This window comes from Cucumis melo, chromosome 6, assembly GCF_025177605.1.
Source record: "Cucumis melo cultivar AY chromosome 6, USDA_Cmelo_AY_1.0, whole genome shotgun sequence".
Taxonomy (NCBI): Eukaryota; Viridiplantae; Streptophyta; class Magnoliopsida; order Cucurbitales; family Cucurbitaceae; genus Cucumis; species Cucumis melo.
The window spans coordinates 17,548,928-17,570,312 of NC_066862.1; the positions used below are offsets into that span (position 1 = coordinate 17,548,928).

Sequence of the window (21,385 nt, forward strand, 5' to 3'; positions counted from 1 at the left end):
CAAACCAAAAGTGGAAATAAAAATAAAAACAAAATTATAAAAAATAAACATATCAAAAGTCAAGAATCAATTCATCCTTATTACTTCCAACACCACCCATTAATCTAAGTTTCTAATGCAAGATTCGTTAGACAAGGCATTGATGTCTACTTTGATGGAATATCTTGATTTGTTTTCCTTAATGCCAAAAGTTTTAAAATCTCTAATCTTAATTATAGAATATCAAAAGTTTTAAAATCTCTAAAATTCTACCAAAACCAAATCATATTGAACAACAAATGTTTTAGAATTTCATACCAGCAAATGTACAGAGCAAATAATGTAAATAATGGATTGTAGAAAATGCACAGAAGAGATGAGATTTACCAGCAAGGAAGGTCGGAATCGTCGTCGTCGGCGTGGGTTGTCACGAAATGGGTCATCACGGAATGGGTCATCGCAGAATGGGTCGTACGGAACAGGTCGCGACGTGGGTCGGTGCGGAATGGGCCGTCCGGCGTGGGTCGACGTTGGTCGGCACCGAATGGCTTGTCCGGCGTGGGTCGTCGCAGCGTCGACGTGGGTCGATGCGGAATGGATCATCCGACGTGGCTCGTCGCGGCATCGATGTGGGTCTTCGTAGTGTGTCGACGTGGCTCTTCGCGGCGTGGGTCATCGACGTGAGTTGCGCGGAAGGTTGGGTCACCGTGGGTAAAGTAAGGATGGAGATAGAGATGGAGATAGAGAGATTGAAGGGTTTTGGGAGAGAAATGGGGAAAATGAAAGGTTTTTTGGAGGGAATTTTTTAATAAATTTTTTTTCAATAAATTTTTTTTCAATAAATTTTTTTTATTATTTTAATAAACTTCTTTTTAATGAATTTATTTTAATACATTTCTTCTACTAAATTAATTTTTAATAAGTTTCTTTTGGAAAATTTATTTTAATAAGTTTGTTTTAATAAGTTTATTTTAATAACATTGTAATAACTTTGGAGTAATTTTATTTTAATAAATTTATTTTAATAAGTTTATTTAATGGAATGAGAGAAATAAAAAATATTTTTATATTTGACATTTTTAAAATATTAATTTTCAAAGTATCAAATAAAAATTTTAACTATACTTGACGTTATTTCTACGTCAAGTAAATGTCAACTATACTTGACGCGGAATAAACGTCAGGTAAAATCCGCACTATACTTGACGCTAAAAAACTGTCAAGTACAATCTCCACTATACTTAACGTGACACAAAACGTCAAGTAAAAATAATTCGAAAATTTTGGTGAAAATTTTGTCTTCTTTAAACTGTACTTGACGTTGTTTTCGCGTCAAGTAAAGTTTCGCAATACTTGACACAAATACAACGTCATGCAAAATGTCCTTTATACTTGACGCGAAAAAAACGTCAAGTAAAGGTTAGCGTAAAATTATCCGAAAAACTCCGCTTTTTTGTGACTATACTTGACGTTTTTCCTTTAAAATTGTCAATACTTGATGTTTTTTTAACAAAAGCATCAAGTATGTAAAAGTTCCTAGTGTCAAGTAAAGTAGATTTTGTAGTAGTGTTGGAACAGAGATATCATAAAAAAATAGAGAGATAGAATGCAGAGTGATTATATCTCATATAATATAAATTATATAATATAACTCCCAATAGAGTTATTTTATGAATTATATATATATTAATAAAATTAAATTAATATAAATTTAATTCATAATATATCTCATATAATATAAATTATATAATATAAGCAATGGCTTAAATCTCTCATATAATCTATAGTACTAATATGGATCAAATTCATATTAATATAACTTATAGTTTATTTATGAATCTTATTCATATTATTATTATTATTTGAATCATATTCAAATATTAACTTCTCTCGTAAAAAATTTATATTATAATGTATCAAATACATTATATTAATTGTATCATATACAATTTATTCCTTTTAATCAATTTGAACAATTCAATTAAATCAAAATAAATTTGATTCTCATTTATTCTTATTGAGCTAACAAGGGGGCCTTATGGACCTACAGATTGAAGCTCCAATGAAATGAGATTAATTTATTAAACTCTTTAATTAATTTAATCTTCATTCATTAACTATCAGTCATTTCACTAAAGAATAATAGTTGCACTCTTCTTACTGTAGATTTATTTTTGTGTCCACTAGATATAACCAATATATAGTGCAATGACCCTTCACAAATTGCTCGTAAGTACAACTAGGCCAAAAATTATCTTTTTGCCCCTGTAGTTACATCTAACTCCTTAAGTACCATTATCTAACGACCCAACTTTCCGGACTAAGCTGAGGTCACTACCAAATACCAAAACTCGACCATTCAACATAAAATTTAAAACGGACCAGTTACGATTCATAAAAGCATTAGAAACATTACAAAAGACAGTTTCGGGCCTTATTTTAAATTAAATCATAAAAAGTCTCAAACAAAAACTCAAGTCATCAGTTCCAAAAGCACAAGTCAAATATTCTGACAAAATACATAGCGGAAGCGATAAGAAAACAGACGCGTCCATATGGCCTTCACGCGTCCCTCCTGCCTCTCGTCGGTCTGCCCCTCGCTGTGCCCTTACCTGAAAAGTTTAAAAAAAAGAGAAAAGGGTGAGTATAAACATACCCAGTAAGGGACCCACTACTGGGCCCGTTAGGGGACAACAGTTAACTTCCTATTCGGGGGTACCTTACATAACAGTCTAGTGGTCCCGTAGAACGCACATATCAGTCTAGTGCTCCCGAAGGATGCACATCTCAGTCTTGTGCTCCCGAAGGTTGCACATATCAGTCTAGTGCTCCCGAAGGATGCACACACCAGTCTAGTGCTCCCGAAGGACGCACATATCAGTCTAGTGCTCCCGAAGGATGCACATATCAGTCTAGTGCTCCTGGAGGATGCACACATCAGTCTAGTGCTCTCGAAGGATGCACACATCAGTCTAGTGCTCCCGAAGGATGCACATATAAGTAAGGCACGCTACCCCATAGATGAAGCTAACCGTTACCCCTCGGTCTATACTCAATCGTCTACCACAGTCATACCACAATCATCAATCATTTACAATTCCCCTAAAGGCTTTACTGGCCAGGTAGTATAAGCTTAAACCATTACACCCTCAGTTGCTATACGCGTCAACTATTCGTATACCATTATGGAAGAGCCCCAAGACTCAAACAGCTAAATAACCAACTGAACTCACTGTCCTTCCCCGTCTAATCCCATGATCAACGTCCATCAATCTAAAATTTCAATCTACAATTAGCGGTTGCGGTTCAGTTACATCAGACAGAAACATAATAACAGTTCTTAACAGTCAACATAGATACACTTATTCAGTATAATCACTAACGTGTAATCCCCTGTGGATTACTACGTTTCCGGCCTCGACCCGAGATCCAGTAGTAGGAAAACCCTTACCTGATACTCGGTTATGCCCCTCGATCGAATCCACGCTCAACAGCTCAACCTAAAACGAAAACACGAAGGTTTTAGTTGATGACTTTAGTAGAAGTCGTTTTAAAAAGGTCAGAAGTGACATCCGTTGACTTACCCAAGGAAAGGAAAACTACCTCCAAACAAGCCTACTGCGAGACCCGAGAACTCAAACGTCAACCCTGTACTACCTTCAAGGGAGAAAAGTAGGGCCACAACTCATTCCAATATTCAAACTCTAATCGGATGTAGCAACATTAGGGAATTCATCGAAAACAATCCTCACCGAAGACTCACCGTGACCCGGAGCGGAGGAAGGAAGCCTTAGGTGGCTTGGTGAAACAAGGAGCTCGGCTCAGCTTGAAGGCGTTCGGCTCGGCTCGACTCGGCTCGGCTCCACCTCGGCTCGGCTCGGCTTGTGGCTCGGCTCAACTCGGCTCGCGGCTCGGCTCACTCGGCTCGCGGCTCGGCTCGCGGCTCGGCTCACTCGGCTCGCGGCTCGGCTCGCGGCTCGGCTCACTCGGCTCGCGGCTCGGCTTGTGGCGCGGCTCGTGGCTCGGCTTGTGGCGCGACTCAGCTCTGTCTCCGGTTCGGGTCGGCTGGGATTCGCGATTCGGGTCGGGTCCGATTGAAATCGGAGCAACTAAGCGCGACGGATTTCGGCGTTCGACGACCGGGATGATTCGCAGCTTGTCCGACGACTGGCCCTACTTCCACGCGGCGGAGGGCGACGGTGGATACGGTCTGACGGAGGATGCACGGCGGCGTTTGGCTGTTTGAACCCGAGAGAAGACCCGAAATGGTAGGAAGCCGCGGCGGTGAGATTCCGACGACGGAGACGAAGGCAGACGACTACCACACGGACGGAGACGGAGAGGATGGATGGCGAAGAGACGAACGGAAGGGAAAAGGGAAGAAAACAACGGCAGCGGAAAGGAGAGGGAGACGGAAATGGTGGCGGCGCTGGAGAAAATCGGAGAGGGTGGAGATGAGGCGCGCGACGTGAGGAAGAAGAAAGCGAAAAAGAAGATGGGGGGGGGGGGAGACGGCGCGGGATGCTAGGGTTTCTTTCTTTTTTCTTTTGAAAATAAATATATATATATATATATATATATATATATATAATAATAATAATATTAAATATAATAAAAATAAATAATGATATATATATATATATATATATATATAAATTGAATAAAATTAATATAAATTCAAAATAAAATATTAATATTAATTAATTATAATAATATTAATAAAAATATTAATATTTATTTTAAATAAATAAAAAGAAAATATTAACATTAAAAATTGTAATAAAAATTCCCGATAATAATAATCTAATCAATATTATATTATTATTTTATCGTTTTACCAAAACTCAAATTTCCGAATAATTCACTTAAAATGCTAAAATTTTTCCTCGAACTTCGGGGCGTTACACATTAGTTCCTCTATTAATGAACAATAATTATAGTCCCACTATAACTAAACTCCTCTCGGGCCAAGAGAGAGTGTGGCTTCACGTTGTTAAAGTCCTGGAATCAGCCTAGTAATTTCTCTACTTATTATATCTATAGAGAAGGAGTGAATTCCTTCTTGTGTAGCTATGTTCCCAACTCCCCAATCAAACAAATCCCCAAAATGGTAGGCATATTGAGTCGACGACATAGGCCACTCTTATCCATGCAAATCGAAGGATCGCCTTCATAGGCAGGAGTTTACAACTCACTCAAGATTCAGATCAAGCCACCTTTGGTCATCCTAGTCAAATTTAGTCTCAACTAGTAACGGTGTTAATAAGATAAACTATTCATTTCATGGCCCGGTCTTATACAAACTCTTGTATAGAATACCCCTGCTCTAATATCTTGACATGAATGATTAGTTTATTGGTTATAGAAAATAACCTTGGATGTTAGTTTATTGGTTTTGTGGGTTAATGCAATTAAATTATTTTATTTGATAAATAAAATGTTTGTATAATATATACAATTACAAACTACAAGACCACGAGATTTAAGGCATCAACCCCAACACATCCATCGTCAGTAACTTCTTCAATTTCCTCACCAGTAATTTCTGCAGTCATCCAGTTTCGTTCTTCACCAATTCTAGTACATCAAATTTCGTTCTTCACCGATTTTTATTTCATCCATCACCGATTCCGATCTCGTTCTTCACCGATTCTCAATTTATTTTGTCCTTTCGTTCTCCTCATACTTCTGATTAGTTGCCTTCCTCAGTTTCTCATATTTTTCTATACTCCATTACATCGTAGTTTTCCTAGAACATTTAACCTTATATTTCGGAATATTTGTTTTAGATATGTACCACTTCATATATATAATAATGCATATATTTTTACATACAATCGCCAAAGAATATGATATGTCTGTTTTGTGATTTAGTGTATATATACCCCTTTATATATACAAAAATACATATAAATTGACATACAATAACCAATAATTATGATATTCGTGTTCTATGATTTAGTATATATATCCCTTCTTATTTACCATATATAATACATATAGATTGACATCCAGTAACCGAAGAATATTATTTGTTTGTTCTGTGATTTATTATATATATATATATATATATATCTTTTCTTAATGTCGGTTTAAAAACGACATTAAAGGCCTTTAATGTCATTTTTCAACCGACATCTTTGATAGTGTTATTGAAGCCCTTTAATGTCGGTTGGGCTTTAATGTCGGTTTTAAACCGACATCTTTGATAGTGTTATTGAAGCCCTTTAATGTCGACTGGGCTATGATGTCGTTTTAAAACTGACATTAAAGAGACCAATAATGTCAGTTTAAAACTGACATTAAAGGCTTGTTTTTGTCCATTTTTAGAAATTTATTTAATTGTTGTATTATTGTCCATTTTTTATAAACCAACATTGAATCCATATACATAAATATTTTTTTCTCGCTCCAACAAACTAATAAAATTAATATTATTTTAGAAACTATAATATTTATCTTTTAAATTTGTATACACAAAATGAAAACTTAATATTGAGTTTATATATACATTCTACAATAGTACATGAAACAAGATCCTAATACAAGACTTAAATAAGAAATCATAAACACCTTCTCAGTCTTCAACCTTAAACGGTCGTCTGGCTATCTACACAATCGCTTAGCTTTCAATCTGATGACTTCAATCATTCTACAAGCAATATCAAAATAAACCATTTAATGTGATAACTTATGATTTCTATCATCTCCATTATTACAAACAAACATGTCAAGCATAGTAGTAAGCAGTTCTATAGCCTATGGGGACTCATAGGAGAAAGAAAGGGTCCCCTGAAAAGGAGGAATTAACAGCCAAAATCATTAACTTTCATTTACACCACATATAGCACACACAGGCCCTTCATGTTGTTTCTTCTGATTGACTACTTTGTATTAGCAACATCACTTAAATGACAAAGAAGCAAAAAAAATATGGAATGTAGACAAACCCAGCATTCACAAACTCTTCTTTCCTAAGCTTTAAGATCCAAATTCCTTAGTTTATGATTCTTCTAATCACAACCAGACAAGTGATTGATAGCAAAACTTTGTCATAGGGACTACTGGAAAGATGCCAACAACACAAGAACCCTACATCTGCAGCAGGAATTGACGATAACCTAAGAAACCCATGTGACACTTTGGTAGACTGACTTGAGGCCAAGCTTGTCAAATAAAGCTAACTTATGATGAAGTGGATTTCTAGGAGTGGTGACAGAACATAGGATTTTTTATAATTTTGGGACCGGCTACATTTGGTTTGTTAGTGTATGGACATCTGGGTGCCTCTTCTAAAGATGATGATATAATTTGTACTGTTGCTTCATATCATAGAAATTAAAGCAAAAAATAGACACATCAAATCAGGAAACAATCTAATTACCAAAATGCAGAAATTTTAACTCTCACCCCAATGGAAGAACAAAAATCTGTAGTTACATTGATTCTGAATCCCAAGTAACCTTGCACAAAACAAAAACAAAATGTAGATGGTGCATCTAGATAAATGTTCAACAACCCTCACATATAAACACATTGATTTTTGCTAATTGATCATGGGTCCCTTATGGATTTCTTACATACATATAAAATCAAAACACTTGGAGAAAAACACATGAACGGTGGAAAATTTTCACTTGATTCTACACCAAATGAAATTGTAGTACTGGTAGCTTTGAAATTAAATTGTTTACAATTCTAAGTAACCAAGGGGGCTTTGCAATCGAAGTTTATGCAAGAAATAAATTGCAGAGAATTTTAAAGAGAGACAGAATTCAATAGTTACAGCTATTATTATGATTTTCACTATCATTGTTGTCTTCACCATTTGCTAAATTATGTTTACTATTATCAGTCACTAAATCAGCCAAAGTGAAACCATCGTGTGCACAAATAAGTTGACACTATTCCATGGTTTCCTTCCTCCTCCCTGTAAAAAACGTTGTTAGACATTAAACTCAATATGCAAATTAAAAAACATTGTTAGAAGTCTAGTCACTATACAAATATCCTAAACAACACTATAACTAATAGTACAAACAAAAAAAAAGTTTAGACTTCAAATAAAGAAATCTTAACCATTAAAGGTCATTAATTGAAAAATTTTATGATTTATGAAACTTATAATTTCCAAGTGTAGTAAACGTATTGGGAGAGCTTCTCACAAAGTTAAAAGGCTACAACCAAAGAAACACAAGTCGATATTATAGTTCACAAAAGCACAAATGAGAGAAGAGGGGTAGAAGGCAAAGATTAGGGCTTTTTTTTTTCCTCTGCTTTCTCCTATGTCCTCATAAGTAGACATTTTCTCCCCTAGTTAATTCCAATTTTCAAAATTAATCAAAAAATTATGAATTCCAACTACCCAAATTAAATCAATTGCCCTAAAATCTCAAAGAACCCAAAAAAAATTGAATAAAACTGGACAAGAAAAATAAGGATATCATTAATGAAAAAAATAGAAATATCGACATACCCAATTTTGAAGGTCAAAATTAATGTTTTAATTGTCATATCCACCCCCACTAAACAAAATCGTAATTTGTGTAGATTGTCTCTCAATAGTTTAAACTACAAAATCTTCATCCTAACAAATCTGTCCTTCGTTTCGACTCGCCAAAATCAAACTCAATTTACAGTGCTTATCCAAAAAATCAGCCGAAACAACTTTTACCCTTGCTGGACAGCTCGTAAAAAACCTCCAAATTCCAAATCTAACAACATAGAGAGGCAGAGATGGAAAATGGCTCACCGTAACGTGGGACGGAGGTGCAAGCTGTGGCTGCGCGATGCTGAGATATGGAGAGTGCTGGGAGAGGAGAGACTTGCGAGATTGAATGTGATTTTTTTCTTGGTGCAAAGTGAAAGAATGAAGATTTTTTAAATGATACAAGAAATACGACGACGAACGAGCACGAGCTGGGTATGAGAGATAGCTGTGATGGTGGGGACGGCGACTGATCAGAGAAGAGAGGAGAGAAAGTGATGAGATTGAGAAAGGAAAAAAGGGAAGAAATGTTGAGAGAAAACCTTTCTTTCGTGGGGTTCGGTAGAGAAGAAAGGAGAAAAGAGTAAAGTAAGAGAGAGAGAAATTCAACTTTTTACAAAATTAAAAAAAAATAAAAAAAAAAAAATAAGAAAGACCTTTAATGTCGGTTCTAAAAAACATGATGTTTAATGTCGGTTTTAAACCGACATTAAAGATAGTGTAACGTCCCGAATTTTCGAGGTAAATTTTATCTTTTTGCGGGGATACGAAATTTTTTTGAATTTAATGTTTTGTAAATTGCTATAATAATAATATGATATTAATTATATTATTAATATTATTTTTTATTATTATTATAAATTATTATTGTTATTATTACTATTATTTAATATTATTATTATTATTATTTAATATTATTATTACATTATTATTAATTAATATTATTATTAATTATATTATTATTATTATTATTATTATTATTTAATTTAATATATATATATATAAAATAATTCTTTTTTTAAAAAAACCCTAACGTGCGGCACCCCCCTTCTCTTTCAAATTCGTCTTCTTCTTCCTCGTGTCACGCCGCCGCCGCCCATTTTTCTTTTCTTTTCCTTCCTTTCGTTTCAGCTCCGTCGCCACCATCTCTCTTCCGCTCATGCCGCCGCCTCCATCCCCGTCTCCGACTTCATCTCCGTTTCCATCTCTAGGGTTGTCGCCCGTCGTCGTCTCTGTCTCCGCAATCGAACAGCCATCGCGACGCCCCATTTCCGATATCCCTCTCAGCCTCACGTAACCGGACGCCGCCGTGCGTCCTTCATCCGACCACGTCTGCCGACGTCAAGCCGCCATCCGCCGCGTCGTTCGTCGAGCAACCGACGGCGAACCTCCATCAGTCGCGGATTTTTCCCATCAAGCCGACCCGACCCGAGAATATTTCAACCGACATCAACCGACTGCCCTTCGTGTGGAGCAGAGTATAACAGAAGAGAAATCGGCAGTGGAGCTTAGTCGTGGGACTTCAACAGCTAGTGGATTTAGAGGCTGTGAGCAGCGGAGGTTCACGCCTGGGATAAATATTTCAAGCCGTCAAGATTTTAAGAATCGCTCTAGAGGCCAAGCATCGAGGAACGTGAGTTATGGTAGTGTTTTTCAGAGACAGAGCCAGAGAATACCTAGTCAGCACATTAGATCAACAGTAAGATCGCAACCAGGTCAGGAGTCCATTGCTAGTACCGTCAGGCGAATACCATGCACGAGTTGTGGCAGGAACCATCGGGGTCAGTGTTTGGTAGGTGCCGGTGTATGTTACCAGTGCGGACAGCCAGGACATTTCAAGAAAGATTGTCCGTAGTTGAACATGACAGTTCAGAGAGATCAGGGAGTTGGGTTCCAGACAGTTGAGCAATCGAGAATTTCAGTGGTTCCAACAGAGGGCACCAGTGGTGCAAGGCAAAAGGGAGTTGTTGGAAGACGGAGGCAACAGGGAAAAGTCTATGCTATGACTCAACAAGAAGCAGAGGACGCACCAGACGTTATTACTGGTACGATTCTTATTTGTAATGTACCTGCAGATGTTTTATTTGATCCAGGTGCTACGCATTCCTTTGTTTCTAGTATATTTCTGACTAAGTTGAATAGGATGCTAGAACCTTTATCTGAGGGGTTAGCTATATACACTCCAGTTGGTGACGTTTTACTTGTTAATGAGGTGTTACGTAATTGTGAAGTTTTAGTAGAAGGTATCAGTTTTGCTAGTGGACTTGCTACCACTAGAGTGGCAGAGGTTAGATGTAATTTTGGGAATGGATTTCTTATTTGCTCATTATGCATCTATGGATTGCCATAGGAAGGAAGTGGTTTTCAGAAAACCAGGCTTTGCTGAAGTGGTTTTTAGAGGTATGAGGAAGGCCGTTTCTAGAAGTTTAATCTCAGTTTTGAAAGCTGAGAAATTACCGAGGAAGGGTTGCACAGCGTTTCTTGTACACATCGTAGTAGTGCAGAGAGAAAAACTAAAGCCAGAAGATGTTCCTGTGGTGAAAGAGTTTCTTGATGTATTTCCAGATGATCTATCAGGTTTGCCACCTGATAGAGAGATTGAGTTCACCATTGAATTATTACCAGGAACAACATCTATTTCACAGGCCCCGTATAGAATGGCTCCAAGCGAGCTAAAAGAATTGAAGATGCAGTTACAAGAACTAGTTGACAAGGGATACATCAGGCCTAGTGTTTCACCGTGGGGAGCACCAGTGCTTTTTGTGAAAAAGAAAGATGGTACCCTCAGATTATGTATTGACTATAGACAGTTAAACAAGGTTACAATACGTAACAAGTATCCTTTACCACGCATCGATGACTTATTTGATCAACTAAGGGGAGCAGCGTTGTTCTCTAAGATTGACTTAAGGTCAGGATACCACCAGTTGAAGGTTAGAGAATCAGATATTGCTAAAACAGCATTAAGAACGAGGTATGGGCATTATGAGTTTCGAGTTATGCCATTCGGTTTAACGAATGCGCCAGCGGTTTTCATGGATCTCATGAACAGGATCTTCCATCGGTATTTAGATCAGTTTGTGATTGTGTTCATTGATGATATATTAGTTTACTCAGTTGACAGAGAATCTCATGAGGAACATCTGAGGATTGTTCTACAGACTCTACGTGAAAAACAGTTATACGCTAAGTTCAGCAAATGTGAGTTCTGGTTGGAACAAGTAGTATTTTTGGGGCATGTAGTTTCAGCAAAAGGAGTTAGTGCCGATCCACAAAAAGTAGAAGCGGTTTTCAATTGGGAAAGACCAATTAGTGCCACAGAAGTACGTAGTTTCCTGGGTTTGGCAGGATACTGTAGGCGTTTTGTTGAGGATTTCTCTCGATTGGCATTGCCTTTGACCGCTTTGACAAGGAAGAATGTTAAGTTTGAGTGGTCAGATAAATGCGAGCAAAGTTTTCAGGAATTGAAGAAAAGACTAGTTACAGCACCTATTTTGGCACTTCCTGTAACAGGGAAGGACTATGTGATTTATTGTGATGCTTCAAGGCTAGGATTAGGTTGTGTGCTTATGCAAGATGGGAATGTAATAGCTTATGCTTCAAGGCAGTTGAAGAAGCATGAGTGTAATTACCCTACCCATGATCTTGAGCTAGCAGCAGTTGTTTTAGCACTAAAAATCTGGAGACACTATTTGTTCGGGGAAAAGTGCCATATTTTCACAGATCATAAAAGTCTGAAGTATATTTTTGATCAAAAAGAGCTAAATCTGAGACAAAGGCGATGGCTAGAACTGATTAAAGATTATGATTGTACTATAGAGTATCATCCAGGTAAGGCCAACGTAGTAGCATATGCATTAAGTAGGAAGTCAAGACTTCCGAAGAGTGCCTTGTGTGGTATTCGAGTAGCTTTGTTGAATGAGTTAAGAGGTTCCAAGGCAGTAGTAACTACAGAGGATTCAGGAAGTCTCTTAGCTCAATTTCAGGTTCGGTCTTCTCTAGTAACTGAGATTGTAAGAAGACAGTCAGAAGACAGTAATTTACAGAAGAAGTTTGAGAAATCCAAGAAAGGCTTAGAGGTGGAGTTTGAGCTGAGAACAGATGGTGCCATTGTTAAACAAGGAAGATTATGTGTTCCGAATATCAGTGAGCTTAAGAATGCTATTCTAGAAGAAGCTCACAGTTCAGCTTACGCTATGCATCCAGGTAGCACCAAGATGCACAGAACTTTAAAGAAGACTTATTGGTGGTCTGGAATGAAGCAAGAGATAGCTGAATATGTTGATAGATGTTTGATTTGTCAACAGGTTAAACCAGTAAGACAGAGGCTAGGAGGATTTCTTAATCCTTTGCCAGTGCCAGAGTTGAAATGGCAGCATATTACTATGGATTTTCTATTTGGATTACCTCGTACATCCAGTGGACATGATGGTATATGGGTAATAGTAGACAGACTCACCAAGACGACACGATTTATACCGATTAAAATGACATCTATGTTAGACCAGCTAGCGAGATTATATGTTGATAAGATTGTGAGTCAGTATGGAGTACCAATGTCCATAGTTTCAGATAGGGATCCGAGGTTTACTTCTAAATTTTGGCCTAGTTTACAGAAAGCAATGGGAACAGGGCTAAAGTTTAGTACATCATTTCATCCCCAAACAGATGGTCAGTCCGAGAGGACCATCCAAACTTTAGAGGACATGTTGAGAGCATGTGTCCTACAACTTAAAGGAAGTTGGGATACCCACTTGCCACTTATGGAGTTTGCTTATAACAATAACTATCAGTCTAGTATCGGTATGGCACCATATGAAGCCTTATACGGGAGACCATGCAGAACTCCTGTGTGCTGGAATGAAGTGGGAGAGCGGAAGTTAGTAGGTCCTGAGTTGGTTCAGATTACGACAATCAATATTAAGTTGATCAGAGAAAATCTGAGGAAAGCCCAAGATCGACAGAAAAGTTATGCGGATAAGCGACGAAGAAACCTAGAATTCCAAGTTGGAGATCAAGTTTTCTTGAAATTATCTCCATGGCGAGGTGTTATTCGTTTCATAAGAAAAGGTAAGTTAAGTCCTAGATATATTTGGCCATATCAGATAACGGAACGAGTGGGACCAGCAGCGTATAGACTTAGTTGCCAATAGAACTTGCACGAATACATGATGTTTTCCATGTATCCATGTTAAGAAAATATATACCAGATCCATCACATGTGTTGCAAGAGCAACCCGTTGAATTAAAAGAAGATTTGAGTTATGTTGAAGAACCAGTTCAGATTCTGGACAGAAAGGAACAAGTTTTGAGAAACAAAACGATTCCACTCATAAAGGTTTTGTGGAGACATCATGGAGCGGAGGAGGCAACTTGGGAACCAGAATATCAGATGAAGAAGAGATATCCGATACTTTTCAGTTAAGGACATTCTAAATTTCGAGGACGAAATTTTCTAAAGGGAAGGTATGTTGTAAACCCGATATTTTCTTGGTTTAATTTCTTTAAATGTGGAAAGAAAAAAAAAAAGAAAAAGAAAATGGAAATTAATTGTAAATATATATATATTAAATAGTTTTATTAAATAAAGTAAAGAAAAGAAAGAAAAGAAAGGATAAAAAGAAGAAAAGGAGAAGAAAATTTCATTTTTTCTTTTCTTCTTCTTCTTCTCTTCCCTTCACCGCCAAGATTTTGAAGACATCCAAGTTCCATTTTTTTTTTCTTTTTCCTTCTTCAATTTGCAGAGAACTTCTAAGAGAGAGTTTGGAAGAAGAAGAGAAATTTTACTAGAATTTTTAGGTTGAAGAAGAGGAGGAGAACTCAAGCAAAGTGTATCAATGGCTGAATTTTAGTTCATTTTTTACATCACTGGTTTTTAATTCAGTTTGAACTCTTCAAAAGGAATTAAGAGGTGAGATTTACATTTACTGAAAGTTAACTCATTTTTAAACAAACTTTATGAAGAACGTTGGAGCAAATTTGGATATTCATTTGGTGCTTTTTGATGAAGAAAACAGGGCAGTTGGTTTTCAGAGTGTATTTCAGAGTTGGTTTTCTTGTATTTCAGAGTGTATCGGTGGAGTTAGAATCTCTATTTGGTATGGTTGGAAAGCTTTTTCAACTTACTAAAACTTTCATGAAGAAATTGTAAACCAAAAACGACTAAAAATCAGTTAAATTGTAGGGACAAGTTAAAGAGGTCGTGTGCGCGCGATTCTGGAAGTGGTTCTGTTTTGAGGGTTATATGTGTTTATGCACGGGGAATCAGATTTATATGTCTTCAGGTAAGCTTTAGAGGATCTCAAAATGAAGAGTTTGATATAAAGAACACTCATTTTGGTTAAGTATTGAGAAAGTTATAGTCCTTTGAAGTTTATGTTAGAAATCTGGAAATTTTAGAGAATTGTTGAAATAGGATTTTATTTCTTAAGTTTTGTTTTCGTGAGCTTCATCTTTGGTGCGACATGTTATGTATATCTTTAGGAAACCAGAATGTTTAGAGTTTTAATACTCGGTTGGGTTGTTGGCAGGCCGAGAAGAATTAAACCGAGCTTATAGACCAAGGATCTAGCCCAAGACTGTGACTGACAAAACCAACTTTGAAATATTTTCCATAATTGTTATTATGATTGAATGCGATAAATGTTTATTTACGAAGCCATGAAAAGTATTTGAATTTCATGACTATTTTCAAGTATACATTTGGAGACTAGATTTCTTAAAGAAATTTATGCTAGCACGTAGATATTAAATGTTTGAAAAGTATTTAAACCACAATATTTTAAGCAAAGCATGAATTAGTATGAAGTTTTGTTTTAAGAACTACAATTTTCCACGAAAGAGCTGAGTAAAGTTCGAGCTTTGTGTAAAATTTATAAGCAGGCATGTTTTAATATTTAAAGATGATTTATGAAATTTTCATTAACTACATGACTGAGATCTTGAGCCTGAGGCTAGAGATTACCGTGTGCACACTCGTTAGATTCCGTTGTTGACGTTGAGTGTACTCCGTAACAACGATGCTGTCGTGAGTGCTGGGCGGGCAACACTACGACAAAGATGATGGGAGTGCTAGGCGGGCCCCACTACATCGTAGTGCTTGTAAACGTTGTTGTACTAGGTGTACTCTACACAACTAGATTCGTCATGTTAGTTAAAATGCTTCGATATACTTGATATGCCTTGCTAGATTTCAATGATGAACATGCTGAGTATTTAAGGAAGCTATTCTTACTACTACACATTTACATTTGCGACTTGTATAAACAGATTTATATGTGTAAAGTTTTCACGTGCTCTTATCTTTAAATTCATAGTTTTAAACTGAGTCACTCACTGAGCTTCATAGCTCACCATTTCCAAAATGTTTTACCCATTTTCCAGGTCGAGATCGACTTCCCGGTGCCTGATAGACTGCCTTAGTCTGCGGAAGCTTCATTATCGATTGTCAGTACGTGTTTTGAGTTGGGCATAGAGTCTGTTGTGTTGTGGTGTATATACACCCTTGTGTGTTATAGATACTCCACAGTTTGTATAAACTTTAGGAGCTGTAGTTGTGTAAATTTTGTTGCTTATATTTTGATTAAGGTGTCTTTAGGTTCACTCGTGAAATTGGTAAATTTTGAGGTACACTTCATGTATGTGTTTGACTAGCTGTGTTTGACTTACCTAGGATCCGCTGTGTTTTATGGCATGTACAATAGTTTATATACTAGATTGGCAAGTTCATCACATGAAAGTTTTAAGCAGAGTCGACAGATACAGGTACAAAAAAGCGTTGTTTGTCGGCTTCACGCCATCTTTCGATCTAAGGTAGCAGGTAGTCCGGGAGGGGGTGTGACATGCAGTGAGTGGGAGCACATTTGTGCATTTTCTTTGATTGTGATAATTAAGATGCTTAATTGTTTACCTTTTTGTTCCTTACGTTTATGCTCTATCACATTAGTGATTTTTTCTTCCCTATTATATGCTTCCTAGATTTATGACATGGTTACAATTATAAGGTACTTGAATGGGACACTTATCTTACTACCATAATTAGGTCAGTTTTCTCTCCCCCACCTGCTCTTAAATGTGTGAGAAAATGCGAAAAGGTTTACATGGAAGCTTACACTTCTCTTTTATCCTTTAGCCTTACTTCCGACGATATTTCTTCTCTGGTACTTCTCTTTTTTCCATAATCTCTCCATCACAAAATTATTTTTCTCTCTGAGATTTTCTGAATTTGAATTTACGAACAGGAGAAGCTCTACGAAAAAATTATTACAATTGCAGATCGGGAAATGGCGGAGGAGAAGGTCGACCAGATACTCTCCAAAGCTCGTACTTCTAATGTTGCTTTTCTCATTGTTGGTGACGCATTTGGGTACAAAATGTTCATTTTCCCCCCTTTTTACTATTGAAGATTTTTGCAATTTTGGATGATTCTACTGTGATCTCAATTTTATCATTGTCTAAATTGCAAATTAAGAACCTTAAAAAGTCCTCCATTTCGATTTCTATTTTAAAACAATTAAATTTTTACAATTCTTCAAATGCTTGGATTGATGTTTATTAGATAGAACTGAAAAAAATCAAATTTTTATTCAAACTCTAAGTTGACTTTAAATAAGATCAAGTGAAAAATAGCGATCTAATTGAAAGCTTAGGCTTAATGTCATTGAAAGCCTCATTATTAGAGATTTGGAGACTTTTTTCTACTATGAAGATGTTTGCAATGAAATTTTCTTTTGAGCTAAATATTTTTCTTCCTCTACATACTATGTCATAATATAGAGCCAATTTCCACTCTGATCTGGTAGTTTGAGCAAAGAGTTTAGGGATTCAAGTCAGAGTGGTGTACATAGAACTTTGAGCAGAAAGGATCGTGATATGGTTCACAGGTCTCAGTGGCTCAGGTTTGTCATTAAACCTTTTGTCTTTTGCTTTTACTGCTGAATGGTTTTTGACTTATTATGATTAAATCATGGTTTAGAGAACCTATAGTTTAGATTGTCCTCAAATGAAACCTACAGTTTGGATTATAGACCAAACTCAACAATGGAACATTTTGATTTTGATTTTTGAGGCCATTCTTTTAAAAGATTTCGTGAAAAGGATAGAAAATAATTTGGCCTGAAATAGTTTAGTTGGGTTTGGGACTTTTTGGACCTGGCCCAATTTTCTAAATATGCTTAGCTAATTTGCAGGGAAGAGCACTGTGTCTTGTGCCTTGAGTAAAAGCTTATACAAAATGGGAAAGTTAGCTTATATCCTCGATGGGGACAATGTGAGGCATGGCCTGAATCGCGACCTTGGTTTTAAAGCAGAAGATCGTGCTGAGAATATAAGGAGGGTCGGTAAGTTTGATTCGTTATCATTTAGAATAACACTCTGGCCTGTTATGTTAATGATTTCTAATTAGTATACCTCTTTCATAAACTAGGTGAGGTTGCAAAACTGTTTGCAGACGCTGGAGTTATTTGCATTGCTAATGTGATATCTCCTTATCGAAGGGATCGAGATGTCTGTCGTGGTATTTTGCCTGATGGATACTTTATTGAGGTATCTCTTCATTTTTGCATACTATAGATTTTAAGCTGGTTTCTTACCTTGCATCTGAAATATATTTTACAAAAATTTGCTAAAAATATATAGGTGTTCATCGATGTTCCTCTTGAAGTTTGTGAAGCAAGAGATGCAAAAGGACTGTATAAGCTTGCACGGGCAGGGAAGATCAAAGGTCACTGCAACTTGTTATCATCTTCCTTAGATTTACTTGATGATCTCTTCATATTTTTACAGGCTTTGCTGGTATCGATGATCCGTACAAAGTACCATTGAATTGTGAGGTAATTCCAAATTCTGGAGGAAAATGACAAAATTTATTTAAACATTCTTTCAATAGATTAATGCTTATACTACATTGAGAGTAAATATTTTTGCAACATATTCTGATGGTTAGTTAAATAATGAAGAACTTGTGGACATAACTGGTTGTATTATGAATGACATTGTGTTTTGAACCTGATTGGGAGACCCTTTGAACTTTCTGTGTACTATATGTGGTGTAAATGAAAGTCAATGATTTTGGTTGTTAATTCCTCCCATTTTAGGGGACCTTTTCTTTCTCCTATGAGTCCCCACAGGCTATAGAACTGCTTACTACTATGCTTGACATGTTTGTTTGCAATAATGGAGATGATAGAAATTAGAAGTTATTAGATTAAATGGTTTATTTTGATATTGCTTGTAGAATGATTGAAGTAATCAGATTGAAAGCTAAGCGATTCTGTAGATAGCCAGGCGATCGTTGAAGGTTGAAGACTGAGAAGGCGTTTAGGATTTCTTATTTAAGTCTTGTATTAGGATCTTGTTTCATGTACTATTGTAGAATGTATATATAAACACAATATTAAGTTTTCATTTTGTGTATACAAATGTAAAAGATAAATATTATAGTTTCTAAAATAATATTAATTTTATTAATTTGTTGGAGCGAGAAAAATATTTGTCTATATGGATTCAATGTTGGTTTATAAAAAATGGACAATAATACAACAATTAAATAAATATAAATTTCTAAAAATTGACAAAAACAAGCCTTTAATGTCGATTTTAAACTGACATTACTGGCCTTTTTAATGTCGGTTTTAAAACGACATCATAGCCCAATCGACATTAAAGTGCTTCAATTACACTATCAAAGATGTCGGTTTAAAAACGACATTAAAGCCCAACCGACATTAAAGGGCTTCAATAACAATATCAAAGATGTCGGTTGAAAACGGACATTAAATGCCTTTAATGTCGTTTTTAAACCAACATTAAAGAGGCCTTTAATGTCGTTTTTAAACTGACATTAAAGTTCAACCGACATTAAAGGCCTTTAATAACGCTCGCAAAGATGTCGGTTGTCAAGGGACATTAAAGCCCTTTAATGTCGGTTTTAAACCGACATTAAAGGTCAGATTTCTTGTAGTCATGATATCGCCGAGCTGCACTCTTTTTTGCCTAAAATCCTGTGATTAGAGCACTAGAACATAGTAAAATAGGGATAAGGTTCTTTTATATCATGCATTTCGTAGATTAATCAAATCACCTACTTTTTCCTCCATTTTCTTCTATTTTCATGCGATAAGACTTCATTATTTTACTTAAAAGACTATAATAACTTGTATTTCTACAAGTTATCACACTCCTAAATTTATAATAATACTTGTCCTCAAGCATCGTCTCAGGATTCTAAACATGATTTGTTTCGTGCACATCGTTAAACCTTTCGGAATGCTTTTCTAATCTATCTCGCATTCTAGCATTTCTTCTTTTCTTTGCCTACTCTAAACTTGAAAATATTTCTACATTCTAAACGCAGTAAACTTCAGTCTCAAAATACCCTTGTTCATTTTTGGAAGATCTTATTTTCTCTTTTTGCGAAATGTTTGTTGTTTTAAAAAACTCTTAGTTCCTTTCTTTTCTTGCAAACATTTTTATTAACTAAGTTATTTATTTACATTGAGCATTGAGTGGGAAATCATAGGTACTCTATGAGTCCGTTCCTCTACTTAACTATACTCTTATCGCCACTTGTTTATTTATTCTCATGTTTTTACGAAGCTTTGCTTCTTATTTACTTTGGTGAGAGGCAGCAACATAGGAATTCTTATTTCAATTGAATCTAGAATCAACAAATGAGTTAGTTTTGATTTTTTTTAAAAGGAATGGGTTCCTTGATTTTTTGAAAGCTTTGACTCGGACCTCACACACCCCCAAAATTAAATCTTACAAGATGAATGATAAGATGAATGTTGAAAAATTTACAAAACAGGTTTGAGATAAAGCTTACTCACCTAAAGACTACAAGAAATATTCACTAAGTTCATTTCGCTAGGAAAAATCTCATCCCTAGGTACAAATTAAATTACACTTCGCATAATTTTCATCATGAAACTTATCCTTGCGCAAAACAAGAGAAAGCAAGCAAAGTATGCATTAATGAAGCATGCACTAAGAAAAGTACATCACATGAATAAAAAGAAAGAGATGATAGAAATTTGATTAATAATTGCAAAAAGCTCCATACAAAAAAATAGAAGATAAGTAAGGCAAAATACAAAAACTCAAACATTACACCCCTAAATTTAATTCTCTAGGCAAGGGTCAAGTTTGCCAAGAGTAGGATCTAAAATATGAATGGGAGGAATTGGCGCGATCAACTCAGGTACAATGATAGGTTAGGTAACACGCAGTACAAACACCGCATGTGTATATTCCATTTGTGCTGCAAATTGCATATTGTGTTGTTCTGCAATGTGATGCGACTGGTTGGAGTAAGCGATCATCAAACTTGTTAAGCTGGTTAGGGCAGAGGAGAGTTGTGGAATCATGGAGTTGAGGGTGGAGACTGTGGCTTCTAAGCCTTGCATCTGAGTGTAGTTGGTGATTTGATCCTTCATCGCCACATTCTCCAAGACCACTTCTTTAAAAGCTGCGTTCATGAGCTTTGCGATGACATTGTGAAGTACATTGCGAAGCTCAACTTCTTTCTCCGTAGGGGCTTCTTCCTCTAGTTGTGCTTCTTCCTTCGAACTCTTCTCTCATGCATCTTCCTCAATAGGGATGTCTTGGAAGAGTGGGTCATAAACCGTCAAAGGAAGCTCAGGGTCAACTATCTCTACCTCCTCTGCCACCTTCTATATAAAAACATCACCTTTAGATAAGTTCACAACATGAACATTTAAATCAATATGCTCGAGGTCTAAGTTGATGATTGATGGGTTTATGGGTGCTTTACTAGGCAACACAGATGATCGTAGTGAAAGAGAACCTTAAGGAGTTTGGAACTTGGGAGAAAGAGGCTGGCTGTAATGAGAGTGAGATGGAAAATGGGAGTGAATATGCGAGGGGTCCATGGTAGGTGGGGGATGAAAGAGGTTGATT

The 21,385-nt window shown here is 36.3% G+C and overlaps 1 protein-coding gene across 1 annotated transcript; it reads left to right on the forward strand.

Annotated features, from left to right (window-relative positions):
• Positions 1–16,566: 16,566 nt before the first annotated feature.
• LOC127143808 (adenylyl-sulfate kinase 1, chloroplastic-like) lies at positions 16,567–21,362 on the forward strand. The gene is made up of 7 exons (XM_051085565.1): positions 16,567–16,626; positions 16,708–16,789; positions 17,656–17,805; positions 17,892–18,010; positions 18,104–18,188; positions 18,251–18,297; positions 21,243–21,362. Exons 1-7 carry the CDS (start codon positions 16,567–16,569, stop codon positions 21,360–21,362), a joined length of 663 nt encoding a protein of 220 aa, XP_050941522.1.
• The last annotated feature ends 23 nt before the right edge of the window (positions 21,363–21,385 follow it).